A 23,871-nucleotide genomic window follows, 5' to 3' on the forward strand; every position below is an offset into this window, starting at 1 on the left:
ATGAACAACACTTTTTATGAAGATTTGCTCATCCAAGTGGTACCTCCAGTACTTATCACTGAGTTTATTCTGGGTTTTGTCGGTAATGGCCTGGCTCTCTGGATCTTCTGTTTCCATCTGAAACCCTGGAAGAGCAGCACTGTCATTGTATTCAACCTGGCACTGGCTGACTTCCTGCTCATTGTAGTACTGCCTTTCCGTGCAAGCTACTACATCTCTGAGATGAAATGGATGTTTGGAGACACTTTCTGCAAAATATCTCTCTTCATGTTGGCAATGAACCGCACTGGAAGTATCATGTTCTTAATGGCTGTTGCTGTGGACAGGTATGTGCGTGTGGTGCATCCCCACCATCCCATCAATTCTTTAAGTATCTGCAAAGCGGTTTGCTTTGCAATTGGACTGTGGGTGGTCACCATCTCAATGACGGCTCATCTCCTGGTTATACCAAGAAACACAACTCGCTGTGAGAGCTTTACAGGTGAATTCAATCCCAGCATTCTGATGTGGCATAGATCTGAGTTTTTACTCTCCTTCTGGCTTCCACTGGCTGTGATACTCTACTGCACATTCCGAATCATTGGTCATCTGAGAAGGGGACGGCTTGGTCAAAATGCCAAGATCAAAAAGGCTCTGTGGTTTATAACGGTAGTGGTGATCGTCTTCGTTATCTGCTTCCTCCCAAGTAATATTACACAGCTACTGATCTGGATCAAGAGTCACAGGCTTGGAACTGAAAGATTTCATGAGCTGGAGGACACAGCATTTTACATTACCATCACCCTGACCTATCTCAACAGCACGCTGGATCCTATTATTTACTATCTCTCCAGCCCTGCATTCCAGAAAGTCTTCAAGAGAGCTATTCGAGTTCGTCAAGCAGAGGACAATACAGAAGCAGGAGATAAAACTCGAGAAACAGGCTCCAAGTCTCTCAGCCAATTATGACAAGCCACTGTCAACAATGAAAATGTTACACATTGAGTTAATTTGTACATACAAATCGTTTTTCTTTTTCCTTTTGTTTATCAGCTGTACACAAGTGTTGCTGATGTGCTTGTTTCCCCTCAATTTGACAAAATATTTGTAGCCTACCTACATTCCTCTTCTTTCCCCCATATGAAGTACATTTAATTAATACATTTAGCATCTTTCCGGATCTTTGAAGACTGAAGGGTGTTATAAGATTGAGGAAGTTGGTAAAAGGAGTGTATGTGATATTTTTTGTGTGTTTGTTTTTAAATAGATCTACATTCCAATAGCAATCATTTGCAGTACTGTATGTGTTATAAGATTGAGGAAGTTGCATCATTACACCATGTCAAAACAAGATGGACTGTTTTGTATTGCTGTGTGTACTTGTCAGTGTTGCTTGTGTGATTATGTCTGTACCATAAATGTCCTTTAATGGATAATGCAGTACTGACCGACTTATTGTTTTCTTTTCATCTTTTTAGCCTCGCTTGTCTACTCTACATTCATTGGTTCTGATAGGTTAGGCATACTGTATATATTTTAACATATGGCTACAGCTATTCATTGAAATGAAGTAAATACAACATGCATATAAATCAACTATCAACCTATACTGTGACCTTATGTTAAAATAACTTAATAGGGGAAAAAGTGTTTCACAAGAAGAAGACACCTCCATAGGATACAGGAACCTTGTTTGCTTGTGTAGGATATAAAAGTGTTGATTTTAATCTGTAATATAATACAAGTATAGTCAAATGTCAATATTCAGTAATCAGTATATCGGCAATAAAATGATATTAACTAAGTCACTTTTGAAAGAAAGCTCTTATCAATTCAGTTCCAGTGGCCAGTTGCATAAAAGCACTTAGGCTAAGGTTGCCCTTAAATTTATGAAATAAATAATTGCCTTAAATGTATGAAATAAATATTTTTGCATATGGGACAAACAAACTTAATGTATGCAAGTGGAAACGGAGTTTAGCTCTGAGTTTTTATCTTAATCACTTAAGTGCGTGTGTAACAATGTTTGAAAGAGCTTTTATTTTACCAATACTTAAAGAAAAATTATCAAACCATTATTTGGATTGTCAAATTGAATATAGAAATTGCACAAATCATTTAATTGTTATAACAATAAATAACAAAAAATAACATTGAAAGTGAAACAGACAACATACTCTGATACTCATAAGAGGCTGCAAACCTCTACTGCTCTCTAGTGATTCACATATGAAACTACAGCTTAGTACACTTAAGCCCTGACATGAACCATCATCTTGGAGCTTAGAATATGTCTGAAATGACTAGTAATCAGAGGTTATGCTGACTTTTGACCAAGGTTTATTTTTAAGAGGTGAGAATGGAAGCAACATGTTGTGCACAGAATGGTGCCAAGCAAACATTGTTTTGTAGATTGATTAAGGACACCCAAAAATGTAGGTGCAGGCCATCACTTTTGTGAGAATGGAAAAAAAATGTGAAGACGTTTCACCCTGGCACACATGATGACACATCATGTTGCTGCATCCATGCCAGGGACGTCCTGGCTATTGGGAAAAGCGGGACAACTCCCGAACGGCCGGTCCATTCCCGGCCTGTCCAGGCCGGCCTGGCCTTAAAAAAAATAAACAAATATAACTCATGTAATTGGCCCACTGGCTTGTCTCTCATGATCTGAAAAGGCCAATCTTTGAGTAGCAGCAGCGCTATAGAGAGGGATCTCTCTATAGCGCTGAGTAGCAGCAGCCCACAGAGCCATGTCTATCATCTGAATACTCCCTAACTTCCTTGACTACTCCTAGATGGTCTACATACAACATTATTAGAATCTCTTTATACCAGAAAAACGATGAGACCTAAAATCACAGTAACTGCGCATCGGTTAGTATTTAGGGCCTCACAGCGCGCCCAGAAGGCGGAAAAATCTGGTGCGCGGCCGATGGCTGTGCACAATGAGGGCCTCTCCAACTCCTTTTCCGAGTCTGAATCAGGGGCCCAGCTCGTCCCTGATCTATGCAGTATATAATGTATAGCCTATCCCGTTTGCGTATTTCTTTTCCCATTATATTACCTATAGACTATATTTTTCCTCTGGCTGTACCTCAGGCTGGGATCATGCAATTCCAAGTATTATGTGTTTTGTCTATCAATACTGTCGTTTCGTTTTAGTTATTTTACACAAATAGTGTTATGTTAGATTATTTTCTGCACCTCAACACACTGTACACACGTTACACCCCACTCTTCACTTTATAGTTTATTATTAGCCTATATCTTGTTTCATTTTTATATCAATAGTCTATTTCACTGCTCATATTTGGATGTGTGAGTGAAAAAAAAAGTGGGGAAAAAACTTCAATCTTTAATCCTTGGCTGCATATGTGCACATGTATTCCTTCACCCAGAGTATAGGCCTATTTGCTGCAATGACAGTCTCACTTTTAAAAGTAGAACATAGTAACATATAGGTAATAGTAGGCTATTCTGTCATTTAACCACGATGTGATTTGGGCCATACCAGTTTAACCACTTAAACCATACTACTTCCTCCCCTCCCTTTTCCCTTCCTTTACAGTTTACACCAAATGTCTTCCACGTCAACATCTTTTCTACAAGCTCACAGTCACAACAACAAATCATGTTACAACACATTATGAGCTTGTAGATCTGCTATTTATTGTTTGTCAGATGTTTAGCTATTTTTGCTGAATGTTCCACTATATGACATTCCCAGAATAGGGATGCTATAGGGTTCATTGGTTAAAGATAGTCTGTCAATGTGGCCTGTCAATGTTCGGCCATGCATGGGTAAGAATGTGAGAGAGCCAGTTTGGCCAGTGGTGCAAACACATCCCTTTGTTCCATTCTCCTGTTGTCCCATCAGCCCTTCGATCTGCTTCCTTCACCTGCATACCTTGGAACAGAATGCCAGGGTGACTGCTCCAACTGGCACTGTGAACACGAAAATCCAGTCTAGCGAGCATGAAGATGCTACAGGCAGGGCCTAACCAATAATCAATGCTTTTACATCCATTTTAAACCTTATTTTGACTCCATCAAATTGTCACTAGATAAAGACATGGCAAGACATTGGCTTAGGCTTACACATGTAGGCCTAATTTCAGAATAAGCAATATTGTTCACTTTCAATAATTAAGTTAAGTTTACCTGTTGATCCCCATTCCCCTTGGTGAAATGAATCCTCTGTATTTGACCCATCCACCATCCACCTATCCTACCATCCACCTCCACCAGTGAACATTCATGAAGTGCAGGGAGCAAGCTCCAGCTCTAAGGCCAGTGCCTCTTTGGTCTAACTCTTATTTGTTACGATTCTTTCCATTTCTGTGACATGGCTATGATGTTAACATTACCACATTCTTTATTTACTTAATTTTTGCATCCCTATTCCCTAGTCAAAACAAGGGAGACTGTCTTCAAGCACGCAAAGCAATTTCCCCTGGGCCCCTCTACCCTTTCAAATGTGTTTTCAACTTTTCATACATCTTGGCTGTCAAAACTGTGTGTGTTGGCTGTCAAAAGTCAAGTGTGTGTGTGTGTGTGTGTGTGTGTGTGTGTGTGTGTGTGTGTGTGTGTGTGTGCGCGTGCGCGTGTGTGTGTGTGTGTGTGTGTGTGTGTGTGTGTGTGTGTGTGTGTTGGTTGGGGGGGGGGGTTGGATGAGAAAATGTATCTTTTAATACAGTCTACTCCACTCTAGAGCCCGACCGATATATCGGTCAATTCGATATATCGGTCGTTTTGGAGATATCGGTATCGGTGAATTATTCCACCGATACCGATATTTTTTTTTTTTTTTTTTTTTTTTTTTGATTTTGACCCCATTAAATCTAGTAAACATGATTTCAATCGCGATTTTGCATGTTCCACCCCCCATACAACCCCATCTTTCATACAGGGCAGCCATCTTTGCTTACATAACATGAAACGTAAAACATAATGGCTATTTTCTCAAGAATGCCTGAACGGATTTCCAATCTGATTTTTTTGTTTGAAAGCTGTGAACAGCCTGCACAAACATGGTGCATGCTCTGTGCATGGGCGTGCATGATCTGTGCACTATAAATTACATGGAAGTCTATGGAGATTTATGGCAGGGAGAACCCAAAGAAGGCATATTTAATTGGCAGTAACTGAGTTAATTGTCTGTAACGTGTCTGCGGATAGAGCATGAAACCCTGAGTTATATAGGCCTATGTGTGGGCAATAGCAGAATTATCCAGCAGAGTGCAGTATAATAGTCCAAGATGCAAGCCAACACTACTGGAGCTGCTGCCTCTCGTGTGTCGTTCACTCACCACATGCACTGTCTAACTCTGATTTTTCATGTTGCGGTGGAGGAAGGTGTGTAGGCCTATGTGAAAATCCACAGAGAAATATAGATGTCTGACTATAGACTATAGAACTTGTGTTGTTTAATTGCTTGGCAATGCATTTACGTTTGGATAAAAGACACATATTAATTCATAAACGAGACAAAACACAGCAGAACCCCCAAATTAAAAGAGTATTATTATCCAACAAGCAATAGAAATTGATAACTGCGACCAAACTTAAAGTTTGACATGAAAAGCACAAAAAAAGCAATAATCTGACCATTTATCCGAGGGGCGAGCTGTCAATTAAATGATCTTAAATGAATATTTTTTTTTTTTTACAAAACATCGGTATCGTATCGGTATCGGTGCTCTAGCACTCTCCAACATCGGATATCGGTATCGGTCGGAAAAAATGGTATCGGTCGGGCTCTACTCCACTCATATCTACCCTATGGAGACTCTATTGACCCTATGGGTCAAATGCTGACTCATTTGAAATTAGAGCAGTTTGACAGATCAAAGTTGTCACGAGAAAATGCTGGTGGGCAGTGGTGTAAAGTATTGTATGTTGTTTTAAGTAACATTTTGAGGTATTTTCCACCACTGGAAAATAATACTGGTTTGGGTAGAATGTTCGCATTTTAATTATATTACCGTAATAGTGTTGCCCTCTGGTGTAGGCTCTGCCTGCGAGCTGTAGGCACCTTCCACGATTTAGGGGAGGATCCATCCACGTAATGCAAACACGTTTGTCTCGTTCCCACTGCTTCCCTGGCAGTCACATACCGCTTTTCTTCCTTCAACTACGGTGCATCATCTGCAATGAATCCAGTCTCTGCTTCTTCCAAATGACTGAACGACTGAATCGTTCGCTCCCGTCTTGCTGCCACAGGAGATAAGATACATCGCACGTCGCTTGGACAGAATAATACGCTTGGATTTTCAACGTTTTCATTGCTAGATCCGTCGCTATCTTGCGATAACCAACTGAGGATGAATACCATAAGACAGGTGCCTTCGAGGGTGAAAAGTAAGAGGACGGAGAGCAATTTAGGTGCGGAGAGGGAGCATTTTGACAAACAGCAGGTAAATGAATGCTAATATTGTTTGCTTTGCAGGCAGATGTGTTGTTGATTTGGTACCAAAATGTAGCTTAACACAGCAGGTAATACGTCGGGATATTTTGGCCTATTTTGAGACTGTGTGTGTGTGTGTGTGTGTGTGTGTGTGTGTGTGTGTGCGCGCGCGCGCGCGTGTACGCTATTAATACATGATACAGTACGTATGTATTTAGTAAATGATGCTCATTTGTATTGCCTAGGAAACATAACTTAGGCATATTTATACAAACGTAGCCTTGATACAAGAAAGACCGTCTATCCAAGGATAATACAAACGCATTTAACGCAAGGCTGTTTCAAAATTGACAGGAACCCTTAGCTGAGTAAAATGTCAGTGTGCTGTACTAAGCTGCATTATTTATTGTCAGCATTGTGGCTTCTTTAATTTTAGCTAGGCTACTTGACATGCTGATGCCATACTGTAGTGTAGATGAATATTATTTGGCATCTGACTGAACATTACTTTCAACATTTCAACTGCCATTATTACATAATGAACTGAATGGCAGTGACGTTGAAGAAGCCACTGTTAAGTAAGGCATTAGCAAACATCACAAAATGATCCTTTGTCAGAGGTGTGCTTTGTATGAGTTTTTCCCCTGACTGAACATTTCTTTAGTGTTTGACCATATGGATGATGTTGGTTTTCAGCAGCAAAGACAATCCATATTAAGACAACCCTCTTCCTCTGGAAGTTTATTAAGTAGGCTACCCAAATCATAGCCTATTTTCATGTTGTCCTTCCTGTTTGACAACCCTTCCTCCATTATCAGCCACCTCTTTGGTGAGTCCTCCATGTAACCTGTATACTGCTGGTTGGATACCGAGTCAGACGATAATAGAAGTCATGTTCTATTGTTGTACTAGGTGTCCACTGTAGGAATGGGTGTGTCTCATTACTCATACAACTTTTCAGCCTCTTGGCAACTTCAGTCAGTTTAGTCAAAGTCAGAAGGCTCTGGTCAAAGTAAGACTGACTTTATCTCCAGAAACGGCCTAGAGAAAACACTCAAATGTACCTGTTTAGCTGAATGAGACAGTTTATATCATTGGGGATTTTTTGTATTTGTCCAAGATAAATAGAGGGCCATGTCCTACTGTATATCACATATCCAGCTTGGTACAAATATTCAACATTCTCATTCTCTTGACACCACAGCCTCCTTAACAATCAGGGGCGTCACACCAAATTCTGGGCCCTGGGTACAAGGATTCACTGCGGGCCCCCCATGAATGTTAACTATTGAACAAATAGCAGATATACAAGCTCACAGCGCGGCACCGAGTGCCGCGCTGCAAGCTTGTATATCTGCTATTTTTGAAAAATCAGGAAAATGTGTGCAAGAAACCTATGTCAATGACCCCCAAGATGATATGTATTTGGCCACGGACCCCGATCTCAAAATATTTAGTTACAGGGACCCCCCCAGAAGCAAAATTTGAGTTAGAAATGTTCGCTTAAAAAATACATATATTCAAAGATTTTCACACATTTTCATAACTTTTCGAAAATAGCAGATCTACAAGCTTGCAGCGCGGCACTCGGTGCCGCGCTGTGAGCTTGTATATCTGCTATTTTTCAATAGATAAAGTTACTAGGGCCCCTCCACCTTGGGCCCTGGTAACTCAGTCCCACTTTCCTACCCCTTGTGACGCCCCTGTTAACAATGGTTCATGGCATGACACTTTTCAAACAACGAAGTTGTTCTAGTACAGTTACAGTACAATGTCATGCCACATCTTGAAGAAACTTGACTTGTCCTGAGTTAGGAGTACATTAACCTCAGTCAGTCAATCCATTTACCTGATCATCATATTTTAATAAAGGTCAATTCTAGCTTGGTTATAAGACCACAATATTTTTGTGCGTACTGACGAGCCAGTTTATTACTGCTGATCTTATCTTGTAGACAGGAGAAATGTTGAAACAAGACTGGGCTGTCTGGAGAGGCCTTCAGGCGCTGTCTTCTGTCCGTAGATGGTGCTACTGAGTTGTTAGGTGGTGTTTGTTGGTGCATGATGTGTCTGCATATTAAGCTTATCAATTTCTGGGTTTGTTTGTTATATCAACAGAATGAAGCAGGCTTTTGTGAATGCAAAATAAAGCAGATTTGTTCTGCTGCAAATGTGTGTTCTGCTGCAGATGTGCCTTTGAAGTTGCATCGAACCAATATTAGATATTAATATTAAACAATATTAAAGGGCGCTCAGGTGGTGCAAGGGTTAAGTACCTGGCTGTCCACCACTGCCGAGGGAAGCGGGGAGGGTGATCTTTGTTACAGCACATAGTATACTCCTGTGGACTGGGGCGGTGACAGTCAGCTTTTAGGGTGTTCAATGTTAGGAGTAGGACTATGTTCTTCTCACGCTGGTGGGGGCTCCCCACTGGCAGGTGAGCCAATAGGGAACAACAACAGTAGTATTGGCAACAAATGTGTGGGGAGGGCTTAATTGGCATAAGAGTACATTGGAAGAAAAAAAGGGGTAACTAGAAGAAGTGCTCTTCCGAGCACAGGTCTCCACCAGCGTCCTGGTGGTGCTATAATAATAGGCCAATGTAAAAAGAGTGGCATGTGTTCTTCACCAATCTTAGACATTTCATGGTGCCACCATGAGGCTGAACATTTTGTAGTGTAATTTCTTCCTTGGCCTTTTGCGAATGTGCGTGCACAATTTCATTACAATTGCACACTGTGTTTGATTTGAGGCATTTTGTTTGAAACGGATCAATCCTGCAAAGTTTGGAGGCCAATCTTAGCCAATCAGGATGGAATATTTAATATGGGACAGATCTGTCTTGATCATATGACTGTAGAGATACTGTGTACTGATTTTTGTTAATTTAGGGTAAAATCTGAAGGAGTAATATCCAAAAATGTGTCTTACATAAGTTGGCCTCCTGGTGGCGCTATAAAAGGCTGATGTGAAAAATGCAAGGAAATGGTTTTTCCTTGGCCTATAGGGAATGTGCTTACAAAGTTTGAAACTGATCGGTGGAGTTATCGGTAAAACCACAAATTGGCCTGTTATAGCGCCACCATGAGGCTGATTTAAAACATTTGAAGTGGCATTTCTTCCTCGGCCTAGTGGGAACGTGTGTGCGCAATTTCATGTCAATTGCACTCTGCGTTTGTGATTTGAGGCCTTTTGTCCAAAACGGACCAATCTTACAAACTTTGAAAGCCAATCTCAGCCAATCAGCATGGAATATGGACAATCAGACATATCCATGTCAATCACATGACTGTAGAGATACTGTCTACCGATTTGCGTGATTTTTGGACAAAATCTGTTGGAGTACTGGCCATAAGGTAGTTTTGCACAAATTGGCCTCCTGGTGGCGCTAGAACAGGCCAGTGTGAAAAATGTGGGGCAGAGGTTCTGAATTGGAATCCAGGGAGTGCGCTTACAAAGTTTGAAACTGATGGGTGGAGTTATAGGTAAAACCACAAATCGGCCTGTTATAGCGCCACCATGAGGCTGATTTAAAAAAGATTAAGTGGCATTTCTTCCTCGGCCTAGTGGGAACGTGTGTGTGCGCGATTTCATGATAATTGCACTTTGCGTTTGTGATTTGAGGCATTTTGTTCAAAACGGCTCAATCCTACAAACTTTGGAAGCCAATCTTAGCCAATCAGGATGGAATATGCAAAATCGGACAGATCCATGTCGATCACATGACTGTCGAGATACTGCCTACCGATTTGTAGGATTTTTGGACAAAATCTGTAAGAGTAGTGTACAGAAATGTGTTTTGCAAACATCGGCCTCAAGGTGGCGCTAGAACAGGGCCATTTGAAAAATGTGGGGCAGAGGTTCTGAATTGGCATTCAGGGAGTGTGTGTGCTCATTTTGGCAGCGACCGGGCCAACGGCACCGGAGATTAGCTGTACACAAACTCGGAGGACGGACGCACGGACGGACAGGGGCGAAAACATACTCTCCCCCTGCCTTCGGCTGGTGGAGACAATAATAATTACATCATAAAATGGAACCAAACTGGACTAATACTTTTTATGCAAAATATATATATGTGCTTAATATTCAATCATCTTTGAGAGGAGACATACCTCTTCTTCAATTTGATTGATCTCACTTCTTGCAGAATACTGCTGAATCACTCACTAAAATAATTTGATGCTTTCATGCTCTTTTTCTCTTTCTGTCCCTCCCTCCCTCCCTGTTCTTCTCACTCCCTGTTTTGACCTCCATACCAAGGTCAAATGTCCCACACAGTGCCTGGTGTTTACACTCTGTATGTGTGTGGTGTGTTTGCTTTCCCTCATTCCAGACTCTCCGTTGCCTGAGTGAGTGTGTGTGTGCTCCCATGAGAGGAAGGGGGATGGGAGCACTGAGTAGAGGAACACACTGTATTAACAAACTTGATTTTAATAGATACTCTGTGGCACGTTGAACGAAAGATTTTAAAGTTAATTAACGAAATGACGCATCAAGAAGATGCAATTCTGCTGTCAGACTGTCTATGTTTGCATAATTTATCCCTTTGTCATTATAATATTATAGTGACTGTGACAGTGGTGTCAAACAGGGTACATTTCTGTCCTTAGGTCGAACACCCTTAAATTGCTTTGGTCCAACCACCAAAACCTAACCTTAATAGTAGGGCAGGAGAGAGGGGTCTACCAGCACCCCAATGACATGTTTTCGAAACCTGTTTTTTTTGGACCGTTATGATGTCTAGTTATGATTTCTGCTTGTTGCCGTCGCCAACTAATACCCCATGGGGTTCATTTTTAACCTTTTCTCACAACTATTCCCAATCTGAACCATACAATGGTCATAACAGAAAATGCCATAACGCTTGATGTAAACAACCTACAGGGACAAATGAACACACTTTTCTATATGATTTTGACCCAGGGAATTCATTAAAGTGGTTATTTTTTACATTTAAGCACATCTTGACCCTATTTCAGGACAGAAACGGCGAAGAATAACCCAAAAATGTTCAAAACACGTCTATACTTCTCTTTGTACAGATGAATTAAGGTGTATTCTTTTGATACCACAGGTTTTTTAGGACCCTTATGATGTCTAGTTATGATTTCTGCTTGTTGCCGTGGTCAACTAATGTCCCATGGGGTTAATTTTTAACCTTTTCTCACATATGCCCAATTAGTGTGGGGATTTAGGGGAGCAAATGCTAAATTTGTGCAATTTTGACTTAAAGCGCGAAAATTTGCACAGATGTAGCCCAGGGCTTGCTCTAATGATTTAGCTAGGGCGCCCGAGTCTGCGACCTTCGGGTCTCCACAGCGGTCAAATCAAGTTGGGCTTCCATTGACTTTCTATACAGGAGGAAAATACCCAGAAAAAGATTTTTTTCTGGGTATTTAAGGAGGATCTGAGGGGTCTAACTAGGGGTTTGTCATGATGCTGAATCCATTGCAGGCATTTGTTTTGCACAAAAAACATTCTGTGGGCTAGAAATGGCCTCAGAAAACAATACACGTATGGGTGAGTATTCATGTTAGTCGGAGGCCTTAGGGTTTTTTTTTCTTGTGCTAATCAGTCTAAAAGTTCAAAATTTTGCACAGATGTAGCTCAGGGCATGTTCTAATGATTTAGCTAGGGCGCCCGAGTCTGCAACCTTCGGGGTCGCCACAGCACCCACACAACTCTGAAAAGTGATGACTCATCACTTTTCATCACTAAAGTCGATGGGAGCCCAACTTGATTTGGCCGCTGTGGCAACCCCGAATGTCGCAGACTCGGGCGCCCTAGTTAAATCATTAGAGCATGCCCTGAGCTACATCTGTGCAAAATCTTGAACTTTTAGACTGATTAGCACGAGAAAAAAAAACCCTAAGGCCTCCGACTAACATGTATACTCACCCATACGTGTATTGTTTTCTAAGGCCATTTCTAGCCCACTGAATGTTTTTTGTGCAAAACAAATGCCTGCAATGGATTCAGCATCATGACAAACCCCTAGTTAGACCCCTCAGATCCTCCTTAAATACCCAGAAAAAAAATCTTTTTCTGGGTATTTTCCTCCTGTATAGAAAGTCAATGGAAGCCCAACTTGATTTGACCGCTGTGGAGACCCCGAAGGTCGCAGACTCGGGCGCCCTAGCTAAATCATTAGAGCAAGCCCTGGGCTACATCTGTGCAAAATGTCGTGCTTTAAGTCAAAATTGCACAAATTTAGCATTTGCTCCCCTAAATCCCCACACTAATTGGGCATATGTGAGAAAAGGTTAAAAATTAACCCCATGGGACATTAGTTGACCACGGCAACAAGCAGAAATCATAACTAGACATCATAAGGGTCCTAAAAAACCTGTGGTATCAAAAGAATACACCTTAATTCATCTGTACAAAGAGAAGTATAGACGTGTTTTGAACATTTTTGGGTTATTCTTCGCCGTTTCTGTCCTGAAATAGGGTCAAGATGTGCTTAAATGTAAAAAATAACCACTTTAATGAATTCCCTGGGTCAAAATCATATAGAAAAGTGTGTTCATTTGTCCCTGTAGGTTGTTTACATCAAGCGTTATGGCATTTTCTGTTATGACCATTGTATGGTTCAGATTGGGAATAGTTGTGAGAAAAGGTTAAAAATGAACCCCATGGGGTATTAGTTGGCGACGGCAACAAGCAGAAATCATAACTAGACATCATAACGGTCCAAAAAAAACAGGTTTCGAAAACATGTCATTGGGGTGCTGGTAGACCCCTCTCTCCTGCCCTACTATAACACTAATCCTAACCTCAGTAAAACTATGCTTAGCCTTAAACCTAACCCTAACCTCAGTAACCGTGATGCGGGTGATTATCTAACCCATTCAATTATTTGGACGCACCTGATTCCAATAGCTCTAATCTGTATTCATGTGATCTATATGGGTGGTGCATAGGATAGCCATGGGTTGTCACGATTAGGACTTTCTCGATTAGGACTTTCTCCAGACGATTAATCGTCATACAAATAATCGGCGATTGACGAATATATCGTCTTTTTTCCCCCCTTCATTTTATGCCACTATGATAATAGGCTTTGAGCTCATACTCATACTGTACCTTAAAAAGCAATTTAAACATCATTTCAGTGGTGTAAACTGTAAAGTAACTATTAAGTATATTTACTTGCTAACTTTAGCCCTATTTATACCGTAGCTATTTGAAAATAGCCGATCTACAAGCTCACAACGCGTCGCGGTGCGTTGTGAAAATAGCCGATCTACAAGCTCACAGCGCGTCGCGGTGCGTTGTGAAAATAGACGATCTACAAGCTCACAACGCGTCACGTTGCTTTGTGAAAATAGCCGATCTACAAGCTCACAACACGTCGCGTTGCGTTGTGAAAATAGCCGATCTACAAGCTCACAACGCGTCGCGGTCCGTTGTGAAAATGGCCGATCTACAAGCTCACAAGGCGTCGCGTTGCGTTGTGAAAATAGCAGACAACTGCAAAAATAGCCGACAGCTGAAAATAGCGACAGTAGCCTATAATGTTTATCACGACACGATCCAACATCTATAGCTAGTCGCCGACCCGTCTATGTGTAATCATCATCATCATCCACTCCACAGCATAGCAGCAGTGCTAAGCTAAGCTGCAGTAAAGGCATTGACTCCAGTCCTCTGTGTTGAAACGAAAGTGAACGCCTTTTTCTGTATCGTATCAAAAGGAATATAGTCCCGGGATCTGTATGGTACATGTGTCTGTTCCGACCGTCTGTAAAAAGTAATTGATCTAATCGGTTGAAACAAACTTTTAAAGCATTTTTAGTTAGCCAGCCAGCCTGCCTGTGCTGTGTGACGGCAGTGCGTTGTGTTGACTGACTGAGGAGGACCAGCATTGAGCGCTCACGGGTCCCCGTGGCAACAAGGAGGCGCACGCATTCAAGAATGCAAGTGTTGACGTGAAGTTTAACTTGTTTAAGAATGGTTTTATTGTCAAAACTCACTACTTTTTTAATTAAATTAGATAATTGACGATAATCGCGAATATGAAAAATATTCGCGAATATGAAAAATAATCGTGATTAGACGATTATGTATTAATCGTGACTGCCCTATGTGTAATGATCAGTTTGACAGGTGAGGTAACACCACTGTCATGCAAACATTGACAGTCTAGGCTAGGGCAAGCGAAATGGCTCTTCAACTGCGGTGAATGGGCCAGACAGGATAGGTGAAAAGACTCTCCTCCACGGCGAAAATGCCATGTGAAAGGACCAAATGAATTGCAAAAAAATGAAATGCGAAAAAATCATAGGCGAATGTGCCTGACACCGTTTGAGGCACCAATTTGTGCCATGAAAGCTAGTAGGTCTGAATCTTTTGTTAATCTTGATTCATAGATGAAATGGTTATTGTCTTACTTTTGTACTTCACATAGGATATAACAACACATGTGATTGTAATTCACAGTTTCTATTCATATTATTATTGTTTTAGTGTTCAAGTGGCATGTTCCCCATGCCTAAATTACTTAACATCTGTATTGCTATGCTTTTTTAATCCTCAACAGCAATCCTAGAAGCATACTGTATAACCTACAAATCAGTTTATCTAGTCGGTTTCCAAATCCCAAGGGTTGTCCCCATAGTAACTAAGCATCCAGTCCTAAAGTAAAAGGAAACATTCAAGCACCAATAGGGCTGTCACGATATGACATTTTACATGACGATTAATTGTCACTCAAATAATTGGCGATTAACGATTTAATTGTGTTTTTGTCGTTGATAATTACATTTCTGTTTGGCTTTTAGGCTTTGAAGTTGTACATGGTAGATATGACACATAACCTAAATACACAAAGAAATTACTGACATATTTGACAACTTACTATTTAAAAAATAACTTTGGTAGTAGAAATAGCCTATCTACAAGCTCACAACGCGTCGCGATGCGACGCGTTGTGAGCTTGTAGATCTGCTATTTCCACTATTTCTGTCATTTTTCAACATTCACGATTATGACAAAACAATTGCGATAAGGTCAAATAATCACGATTAGACGATTATGTAATAATTGTGACAGCCCTAGACAGAGAACACACACTGCTGAGACTGTTTGAGAGTAAGGAACACATCATGTCAAGTCATGACATTGGCATTGAGTGTTCACAAATTGGGTGCTGGGGAGCGTGGGATGACTTAGCAATTCATAAGGGTCTCTAATAGAGAGCGTAGTCAAGACAGAGACTCAGACATGCTGAATGCGCTCGTAATATCAGATGTTTGGTTTCTGCTGGGAGAGAATGGATCAATTTCTGTATTGAAATTCTTTGTATTAGCACGTAGGCTAGTATATTGAAGGAAAGGGGCAAATCTGATGTTGTTGCATGTTGTGTTAGGATTATTGCCTTAATGGAAGGTTTACATAAAGCCATGTCATTGAACACAGGTAATTTGTTAGGGGGTTTCCAATAAAAAACCTTCACATACCCTGAGGAAGGCTCAAAGAGCCGGATCACGTGGGTGATCCCATTTTTAACCTTTTTTTCAATTATGATTTAGCCAAAACGTATTAAAGGCTTTTTAATATCTAGAAAAGTGCCTTGGTTTTTCCTTTTTTCATTTGATTCTTCAGTTCCCCCAAAAAAGAGCACCTTCACCACACCTTTCTTTATACTTCCGAGCACCCAGTTTTGTTCTTTCTGAACAAAACCTTTACAATTGACAAAATTAAAGTGCTGTTTAACTTGCCAACATGTTTTTGTTTTGCCTGTTGCACTTGATACTGCCATGCCACATTCTGCTGTTGCTAGAGTCAGATGCTAGTGAAAAATACAATTCAAAAGATTATTATTAATAACAACCTCATTACCATTGAAGGGCATCATATAGGTAATGTGTGATAAAGGGTGCTGTAGTGTGGTGTGACCTTGTCAGCGAGCGCTTTAAAGGCAGTCTGTTGAATTAAGCTGATAAGGGTCTACAATAAGTGCTCTTGCTGTAGCGCATTACAGTATGACCAGTGTGAAGTACAACAGATGTAGAACTTCTTGACTTTGTTAGCTGCACACATATATTTCCACCAAGGATGTCCAAGCACATGGACACACTGCTGAAAAGCAAAGACGACAAGGTATGGAAAGACGCTTCAAGGATAGTGTATTAATGCAGGGTGTGATGTGTGTTTGTGTAGTGTCTGTCTGCACAGTAACACTAGCTGGTACTAGGCCTTATGTCAGGCCTCAGGGATTAAGGCAGGCTTTCCATATTTTTCACTGTGTCAGGGGAGTGAGACTGCTGCACTGGACACAAACCTAACTTAACCTTAACCTAACTTGTTTTGCAGCCAGCGACACTGTCGACTATCATTCATTCTTTCTAGTCTAGAAATTCTGGATCACGTTTTGTTAAAATGTTTGGCTTTCACCTCTGTGACTTAGATCTCTTGGCCTGAGTGTGGTTATGATATTTGAGTTTTGCGTTAATTAAGTTGGATTAGGCCTAACGGAGGATTTTTATTCTGAATTCTCATTCATTATTCTTTGTACATTTTCAACATGGTCTCGTAAACAATTGATAGTTGACCACTTCAAATAACACAAAGTACTGATATATTCAGAACATTTTGATTTTGTGCGTATTAAGTATTTTATATATTAGGTAATATAGTATGTATTTTAAATGTGTAATATAGGCCTCCCGTAGCAACTAGAGCGCTAAGAGCGGTACAATGGCAGCACTGTCGACTTGCATATTACCAATTGGCTGAACTGGGAGCCAGTTATAAATTACTTCCAACTTGCATAGTACAACTGTTAAAAATGAAAAAATGCATATCGTACACAAGCAGAAAACATGGCGCTTTCAGCTTGGCCAATATTGCCGGGGTTGTTGGGCAAAACGACAGGTTGATCAGCGTGTTTAGGTTTCGGCACAAGGCATTGGCCATTATTGCATGTTGATAATTAGTCTAGTTACTCAAGCTGTGCTACTTATCAACCTTGTTAATAAAAATAATATCTCAAATGTATATTGCGCCTTTCCCTTTCTGCAAGTACTCTAAATGGGACACTAAATGGGAGCAGGAGAAAAGAAAAACTTTATTAGGGTGGGAAAACTATTATACGAAAATGCTAAGACTAAACAATAAAATAAATTAACTGTAATAGAAAAGGGGGGTTGTGGAGTTGGCTGGGGAAAGCCATATTGAAGAGGGTGGGGGCTTCTCTGAGACTAGTATTGGGGAATGCATTCGACGGGGTTGGGGCAGCAAAAGCTGCCCCAGGTACGGTACTTGGTCCTGGGGACCTCAAGGAGGTTGGCGTCACCAGACCTGAGGGAGTGGGAGGGGATATGACGTTTGAGGAAGAGCCAGATTGTTCAGTGCTTTTTTCTAGTAGTATTTTGAAGTGGATTGACAGGATTCTTTGTTTGACCGGGAGCCAGTGGAGGACTGGTGTAATATATGGTCTCTGGAACGGGTAGTACGGTACTGGTGAGCAGGCCGGCAGCTGAGTTACGGACATGTTGACATTTATTGAGGACTTTGGAGGTGGTGCCATGGAGGATACTGTTGCAAGTCAAGTCGGGAGGGATGTGATGAAAGCATGGATGAGTGTTTCAGCTACAGAGAATGCTGTCATTCTCCAGAGGGCTGGAGATGGGCAATGTACTTGAGGTGGACTGGAAGGTGGTTTACATGGAGGAGGAATGAAAGTGGTGGGGTGATGATGCATCATCCCACCCTGTTCCCATCATCCATGCTTTCATCACATCCCATGATGTGCACCCATGGGTGAAACAGTGGAGCCATCAATATTGAGTGAAATATTTTGGGTACAGCGCCTGATGGAATTTGGGCTGATGGTGATGATTTCCAATTTATAGTAGTTGAGTTTGAGAAAATTAGGATATTAGTTTATGTGGTTGCTATAGGCAACATACAATTGTTCTAGCTCAGAGAACATTTATGCCAGCTAAAGTAAACCGTTTGTGTTAACTGTTAACACAAACTGTTAACTGAAGTTATCTGGGTTGTAAGGCCAGATATCTTGGAAAATATAATGTCCAATCAGACAGGATTGGTCATGCTTCACTTGACCTCGAAATGGTGCCCGATACAGTCAGAAACCCCCCCAAAGCAAGTGCAACAGAAGCCCAAGTTCAAGCAAGAACAGCACATACCCATATATCACAATAGGCCTGCATTTCAGTATGTCCTTGTTGCTGTACCTGCCTATATGTACTGTAAACATAAAAAATAGTTGGAGCTCTTTTTTTTTTGAGCGAAGTTAACCGCTCCTACATTTGGCTTTGTGTTTATGTATGTTCGTCCGTATGTTCGTCCTGCACTTCGCGGGACGCTAAGCACACAACTATAGATAAAAGGCACACACACCCACTCCTACGTCTGGCTTTGTCTTTAGGTCCCTATATCCCTATGTCCGTATGAGCACAAGACTAACGTCACACAAGACCAATGTCATAGAACGTACGCGGAGACCGACAGCACCACAGCTGATGTCACGGACAGAACGGCCCATGCAAGGAGATATGCACGTGTGTCATGTTTGATACCATGCGAAGTGCGCTCATTTGGTGTGATTTCTAATCTATAAAGTATACTTCATGTAGTGTAGTGTGTGATCTGATCACCCTCTATTCCTCCACATGTACTTACTATTCTCTGGACCGATCTCATAGCCCTCTTCCATTCCACTCTGAGTGACAGCCATTCTGAATTTATGAGAGTTTCCCTGTGGCCATGCTGCTCAATGGCCATCTGCTAAGGCCTCAGTGCCATGCTCTGTGTGCCAAAGCGTGGGCCCCATCCAACCCAATCTTCTACCCCAGCTGTCGGCCTTCCTCCCCCAACAAACCCCTCATTGTCATAGAACCCTCCATCCTAGACCGTTGTACTTGCCCTGTGGAAGCCAGAGACTAGCCGTTCATTTGCCTCAGGAGGGGCGGCGAGTCTACTCTCTCCTTTGTCACTCTCACTCTATGCCAGTTGGTTTTGGCCCACAGGAACCCTTCTGTGCTTTGTTATGTTACTGTGTGTGCGTGCGTGCGTGCATGCATGCTTTGGTGTGGTGGTGGTGAGGAGGACTGAGGAGGGGTTGTCAACTTGTGGTCTGTGGTGACTTTCATGTTTCTTGTAAATGAGGGCTTTATGGGTTTTTCTGGATTTGGGGCATGTGCCCCTGAATATCTGATTGCGTATTTGGCTACAGTACACCAAGACATGGCATGAGTATACCAGCCTATGTTTATGGATTGATGACAGTGTTTGATGGATTTATTGATGATGTTTGGATTTATTGATGTTGTTTAAACATATTAAAAACGGTAATGTGTAAACCATTCTTATACAAATGGAAGTAAAGATGCAAAAAGAAAGGCAGAATTAGAATAAGAGGATATGCTGCTAAAAATACTTATGCTGTTATGGTTTGTTTCATGTCACTGTATCATGGATTACTCGGTTATATAATGATTATCTCAAATTAAATTGTGGATAATGGTAGCAGATATTTTAGAGTACATACAGTAGACTAGACAGCAATACAACACTAAAATATTACAAGATGATGAGTCAAACAGAGCTTTTCCAGTACATTTGTTCACTGTCGGAAATAAATGAACATGCTGAAAATGTCAGCATGTATGTAGGTTTCAGGTGGGCACTGTTTGCACATATAGAATTGTAGACCATCAGACTTTGTATAGTTACTGGAAAATATATAAAGGTATGGTATGGAACTTAAGAGGAGATTGAACTGGAGAGGTTAATATTATTGTCATTAGAGATCATCCAATGTGGAACTTTCAAGTCTGAAGTTCCTTACACTGGGAGCGTTTTTTATGTGGTAGAGTTTTCTGCGCAAATCAGTGTGCATGAATGAGGCATTACCAAATTCATTGTTTGACCCTTTCTTGAAAGATATGTTGGAGAACAGGAAAGCCCATAGACCGATATATCAACAGATTATTTTCCTTCTGTCAAAGAAGATAATGTATGTTTAGCAAGTTTGTTTATTGTTTACCATATTTTACATTTCAATCACTTTACTGACTATAATAGCCTAGGTAGGCCTATTTAAAAAGAAACAAGAATTGACACAGTCAATATATAAGCTGGTCAGATGAAAAAAAAAAATGTTTTTTGAAAAAAAAAAAAAATGTTTTTTGGAAAAAAAAAGTTTTGAAAAAACTCGGGCGTGCTCAAACAACAGTAATAACTGCGTATTACCTTACTGTACTTTACTGTACTGTATACTGTACCTCACTGTACTGTACTGTACATATTCTGTGTTCTATATCTATGAAGTCTGTGTTCTAGATCTATGAATTTTGTCACTCCCCCCCCCCCTGTGTGTGTGTGTGTGTGTGTGTGTGTGTGTGTGTGTGTGTGTGTGTGTGTGTGTGTGTGTGTGTGTGTGTGTGTGTGTGTGTGTGTGTGTGTGTGTGTGTGTGTGTGTGTGTGTGTGTGTGTGTGTGTGTGTGTGTGTGTGTGTGTGTGTGTGTGTGTGTGTGTGTGTGACTTTTACTTATAACTGAGTACATCTACAGTGCAGTATTGATACTTTTAAGATACTTTAAAAAAAACAAGTGTAAAACATTTGAGTACTTTTTCCAACAGCTACTTTCCCCCATAGCCTGGAGGACTCCTGCTAAGTTTACAGTTGCCATATAGCCTATTACTCTATAAATCTATCTGTGATGTCTGATTTTACTAAAACTAGCATGCTTATTAGGCAGTAGTGGGAAAAGTACTCGCATTCTTTACTTAAGTATCATACAAGTGGAAGACTTGTATTCAAAATTTACTTGAGTACAAGTATAAAAAGTATTTGTATTGAAATGTACCAAAAGCAGAAAGTACGCATTATGCAGAACTTAATGTAACCAAGGTGTTCAAATAAGTGTATTGATTGTAGGCATTTTCCAAAATCTTGTGGTATTTCACTGCTACATATCGTTCTAAATATATGCTTTCTTGTCATTTAGTACAATGAATGTGTTACCGTGTCTCTAGAAATGTGCTCATTATTTGTGAAGATACTAACTGTAATTCTCAAAGACTCGCATTGGTTCATTCAGCACATCGTTTTTGCTCTGTTTCATTTGATATTAAAATGCAACTCGAATTAATCTACTGTGTGGACACTGATCAGATGACAGGAAGAAGCAGCTCATCAATGAATGTACTTTGTGTTGCTTTTGTAAATTGTGTAGGGTACGATATTTTCATGACTTCACACCAAAGCCCATATCATGGTCATAGAGTTAAATCATTGACAACTTGCATACTCGTTCAGTTCATATGTTAATGCAGATGGTATGCAGATGGTGTGACACATCACCTACTACAGCCTACAACGATGCCCAGGCCAACACTGCATATTGTCTATAAATGGCTCACAGTTTAAATAACGTACGGTTTATTTGGACAATCATCTGTAACAGATGAAGTATAATTAAATACGACGTGATTAACGTTTGTTTGACATCCTCATCACAATTAGCCGATCGCTATGCCCCTCCTAAAGCCGTCCTTGCCCAATGCCACGTTTAGCGACAGGTTACTAAGGCGGGTGCCTTGGCAAGCTGCCATGGCGGCGTGCAGCAATAGCACCCAGCTGCAGACTAACCTGCCACAAACGTCCAGGAAGAAAACAATAGCCTATACTAAAGTCAGATTAACATACAGTACACAAGTGTTACCAGTTATATTTTCTCATGAAGTGCTCCTAAATTATTCCCGTGGGTTGGTTTGTGTAGGTCAGTGCAATCCGTTCTGTTTTTGTTTCAGTGTTTGTGACACGGAAGCGAGTGGGTGGGACGTTCGCGAACGAATCGAGTCTTTTGAACGGCTCTTTGAAATGAACGATATGATTCGGTTCACAGTAGGGAGCCGTTCCTTTCTATGAACAGTGGTGGGAAAAGTACTACATTTCTTTACTTAGGTAAACATATCAATACTGCAATCAAGTTTGGAATGTTATTAATGTAGGCTACTAGAGTAAAAGTAAAATAGTATTGGTATCAAAATGTAGGCTACTTAAAGTACCAATATTAGAACGTACTCATTATGCAGAATGTCCTGTTTCACAGGTTTTCTAATGAGTAAAATGTAGAAAAATCATTTGCAAATAGCTGATCTACAAGCTCACAATGCATCGCAACGTGACACATTGTGAGCTTGTAGATCACCTATTTTCAAATGCCAGAAATGTATCCAATGGCCAAAATGTACAGGCCTATTTGGGTGGAAGTGATTTACAATCATAATCAAAATCTACAAAGTAACCAGTAACTAAAATGAGCCAGTCTTTTGAACGGCTCTTTGAAAGGAACGGATCTCAGAGATCCGGTTCACTTCAAAGAACCATAAATCCCATCTCTATCTAGCAGCCAGACTAGCGGTACACCGATGCGCGCCGCCATGGCAGCTTGCCAAGTCTGCTGCGTTAGTAACCTGTTGCTAACTTGGCATTGGACGAGGACGGCTTTAGGAGGGGCATAGCGATCGGCTAATTACATTGGATGCATCGCGTTGATTAAAGTGAATGGCTGCTATAGTTTTGCTAGTTTTCATCACCTAATCACCTTCCTTTCATAACCTAATCTCTACGTTTAGAATTGAAAGAAGAAAAATAATGTTAATGTTAGTATGAAGCTAATTATAAAGCTTAAATGGATGATGATGTCAACAATGACTTGTGAAAATCAAAGAATGATAGCCGATCTACAAGCAATCATACAAACATTTTGTACTTTGATGCCAATACTTTTGTACTTTTACTCAAGTATAGACCTCTCTTTTCTTCTGTTTCATTTATCACAAGCAGGCTGGCCACAGGCACCGCCTCAGTGTGAAGGAATGGTGCTCCCTGCTGGACAAAATATGTCATTACAGCAGTACAGATCTGGAGGGCCTGGCCAATGGATCATGAGCTCGGTGACCATGTGACATGGACAGCCAATCGGCAAATAGGTCCCCTAGGTCCCCTGAATGTCTCAGGATAATGTAATCTGTTTAAAGAGCTGGTCCTGCTGACCAGCTAAAAAGAAATGCATGATAAATCCTCCATATATGGGCATTCCTGTTAGCAAGTCCTGTTAGATATGGGCTTAATATTGATGACATCAGGGATCTGATCTATTGTGTGTTGGACTAAGGAGCGTTTCTCTTCGGATTTCATTGTGCATTGTACTATGCATTCCAGAATATGTCACAATGACTGACAATATCAATGATCACTTATTTTTTATACCGTTAACTTGTGCTGAACATTTTATTTGCATTGTGATATTATCATTTCATACATTGAATGGCCAATACACGGATGACGTGCCCTCAATCCTTATCTCATGGTGGTGAAAGTACTCTGACATGCACTGATGTTGGCCACAGGCTGAAATGCAGAGTCTTGTCAAGAATGTCAACCCATCATTCACAAGACTGTGTTTAACAACAACATCCATGACTGCAATGACTCC

The 23,871-nt window shown here is 40.8% G+C and overlaps 2 protein-coding genes across 2 annotated transcripts in view; both read left to right on the top strand.

Annotated features, from left to right (window-relative positions):
* Positions 1-948, top strand: LOC308295536 (hydroxycarboxylic acid receptor 2-like; the record flags this gene model as incomplete). Its single annotated transcript, XM_080738588.1, has 1 exon — positions 1-948. The coding sequence occupies one exon, from the start codon at positions 1-3 to the stop codon at positions 946-948; it is 948 nt and encodes a 315-aa protein (XP_080594714.1).
* A 5,165-nt stretch (positions 949-6,113) lies between these two features.
* Positions 6,114-23,871, top strand: part of hip1rb (huntingtin interacting protein 1 related b) — a 36,454-nt gene continuing 18,696 nt past the window's right edge. Inside the window, exon 1 of the mRNA XM_080739299.1 lies at positions 6,114-6,401. Coding sequence (XP_080595425.1) covers positions 6,309-6,401 — 93 coding nt within the window. The 5' untranslated portion in view covers positions 6,114-6,308. The remainder of the gene's footprint in view (positions 6,402-23,871) is intronic.

This window comes from Nannobrachium achirus (assembly GCF_963921795.1).
Source record: "Nannobrachium achirus genome assembly, chromosome: 12".
NCBI lineage: Eukaryota > Metazoa > Chordata > Actinopteri > Myctophiformes > Myctophidae > Nannobrachium > Nannobrachium achirus.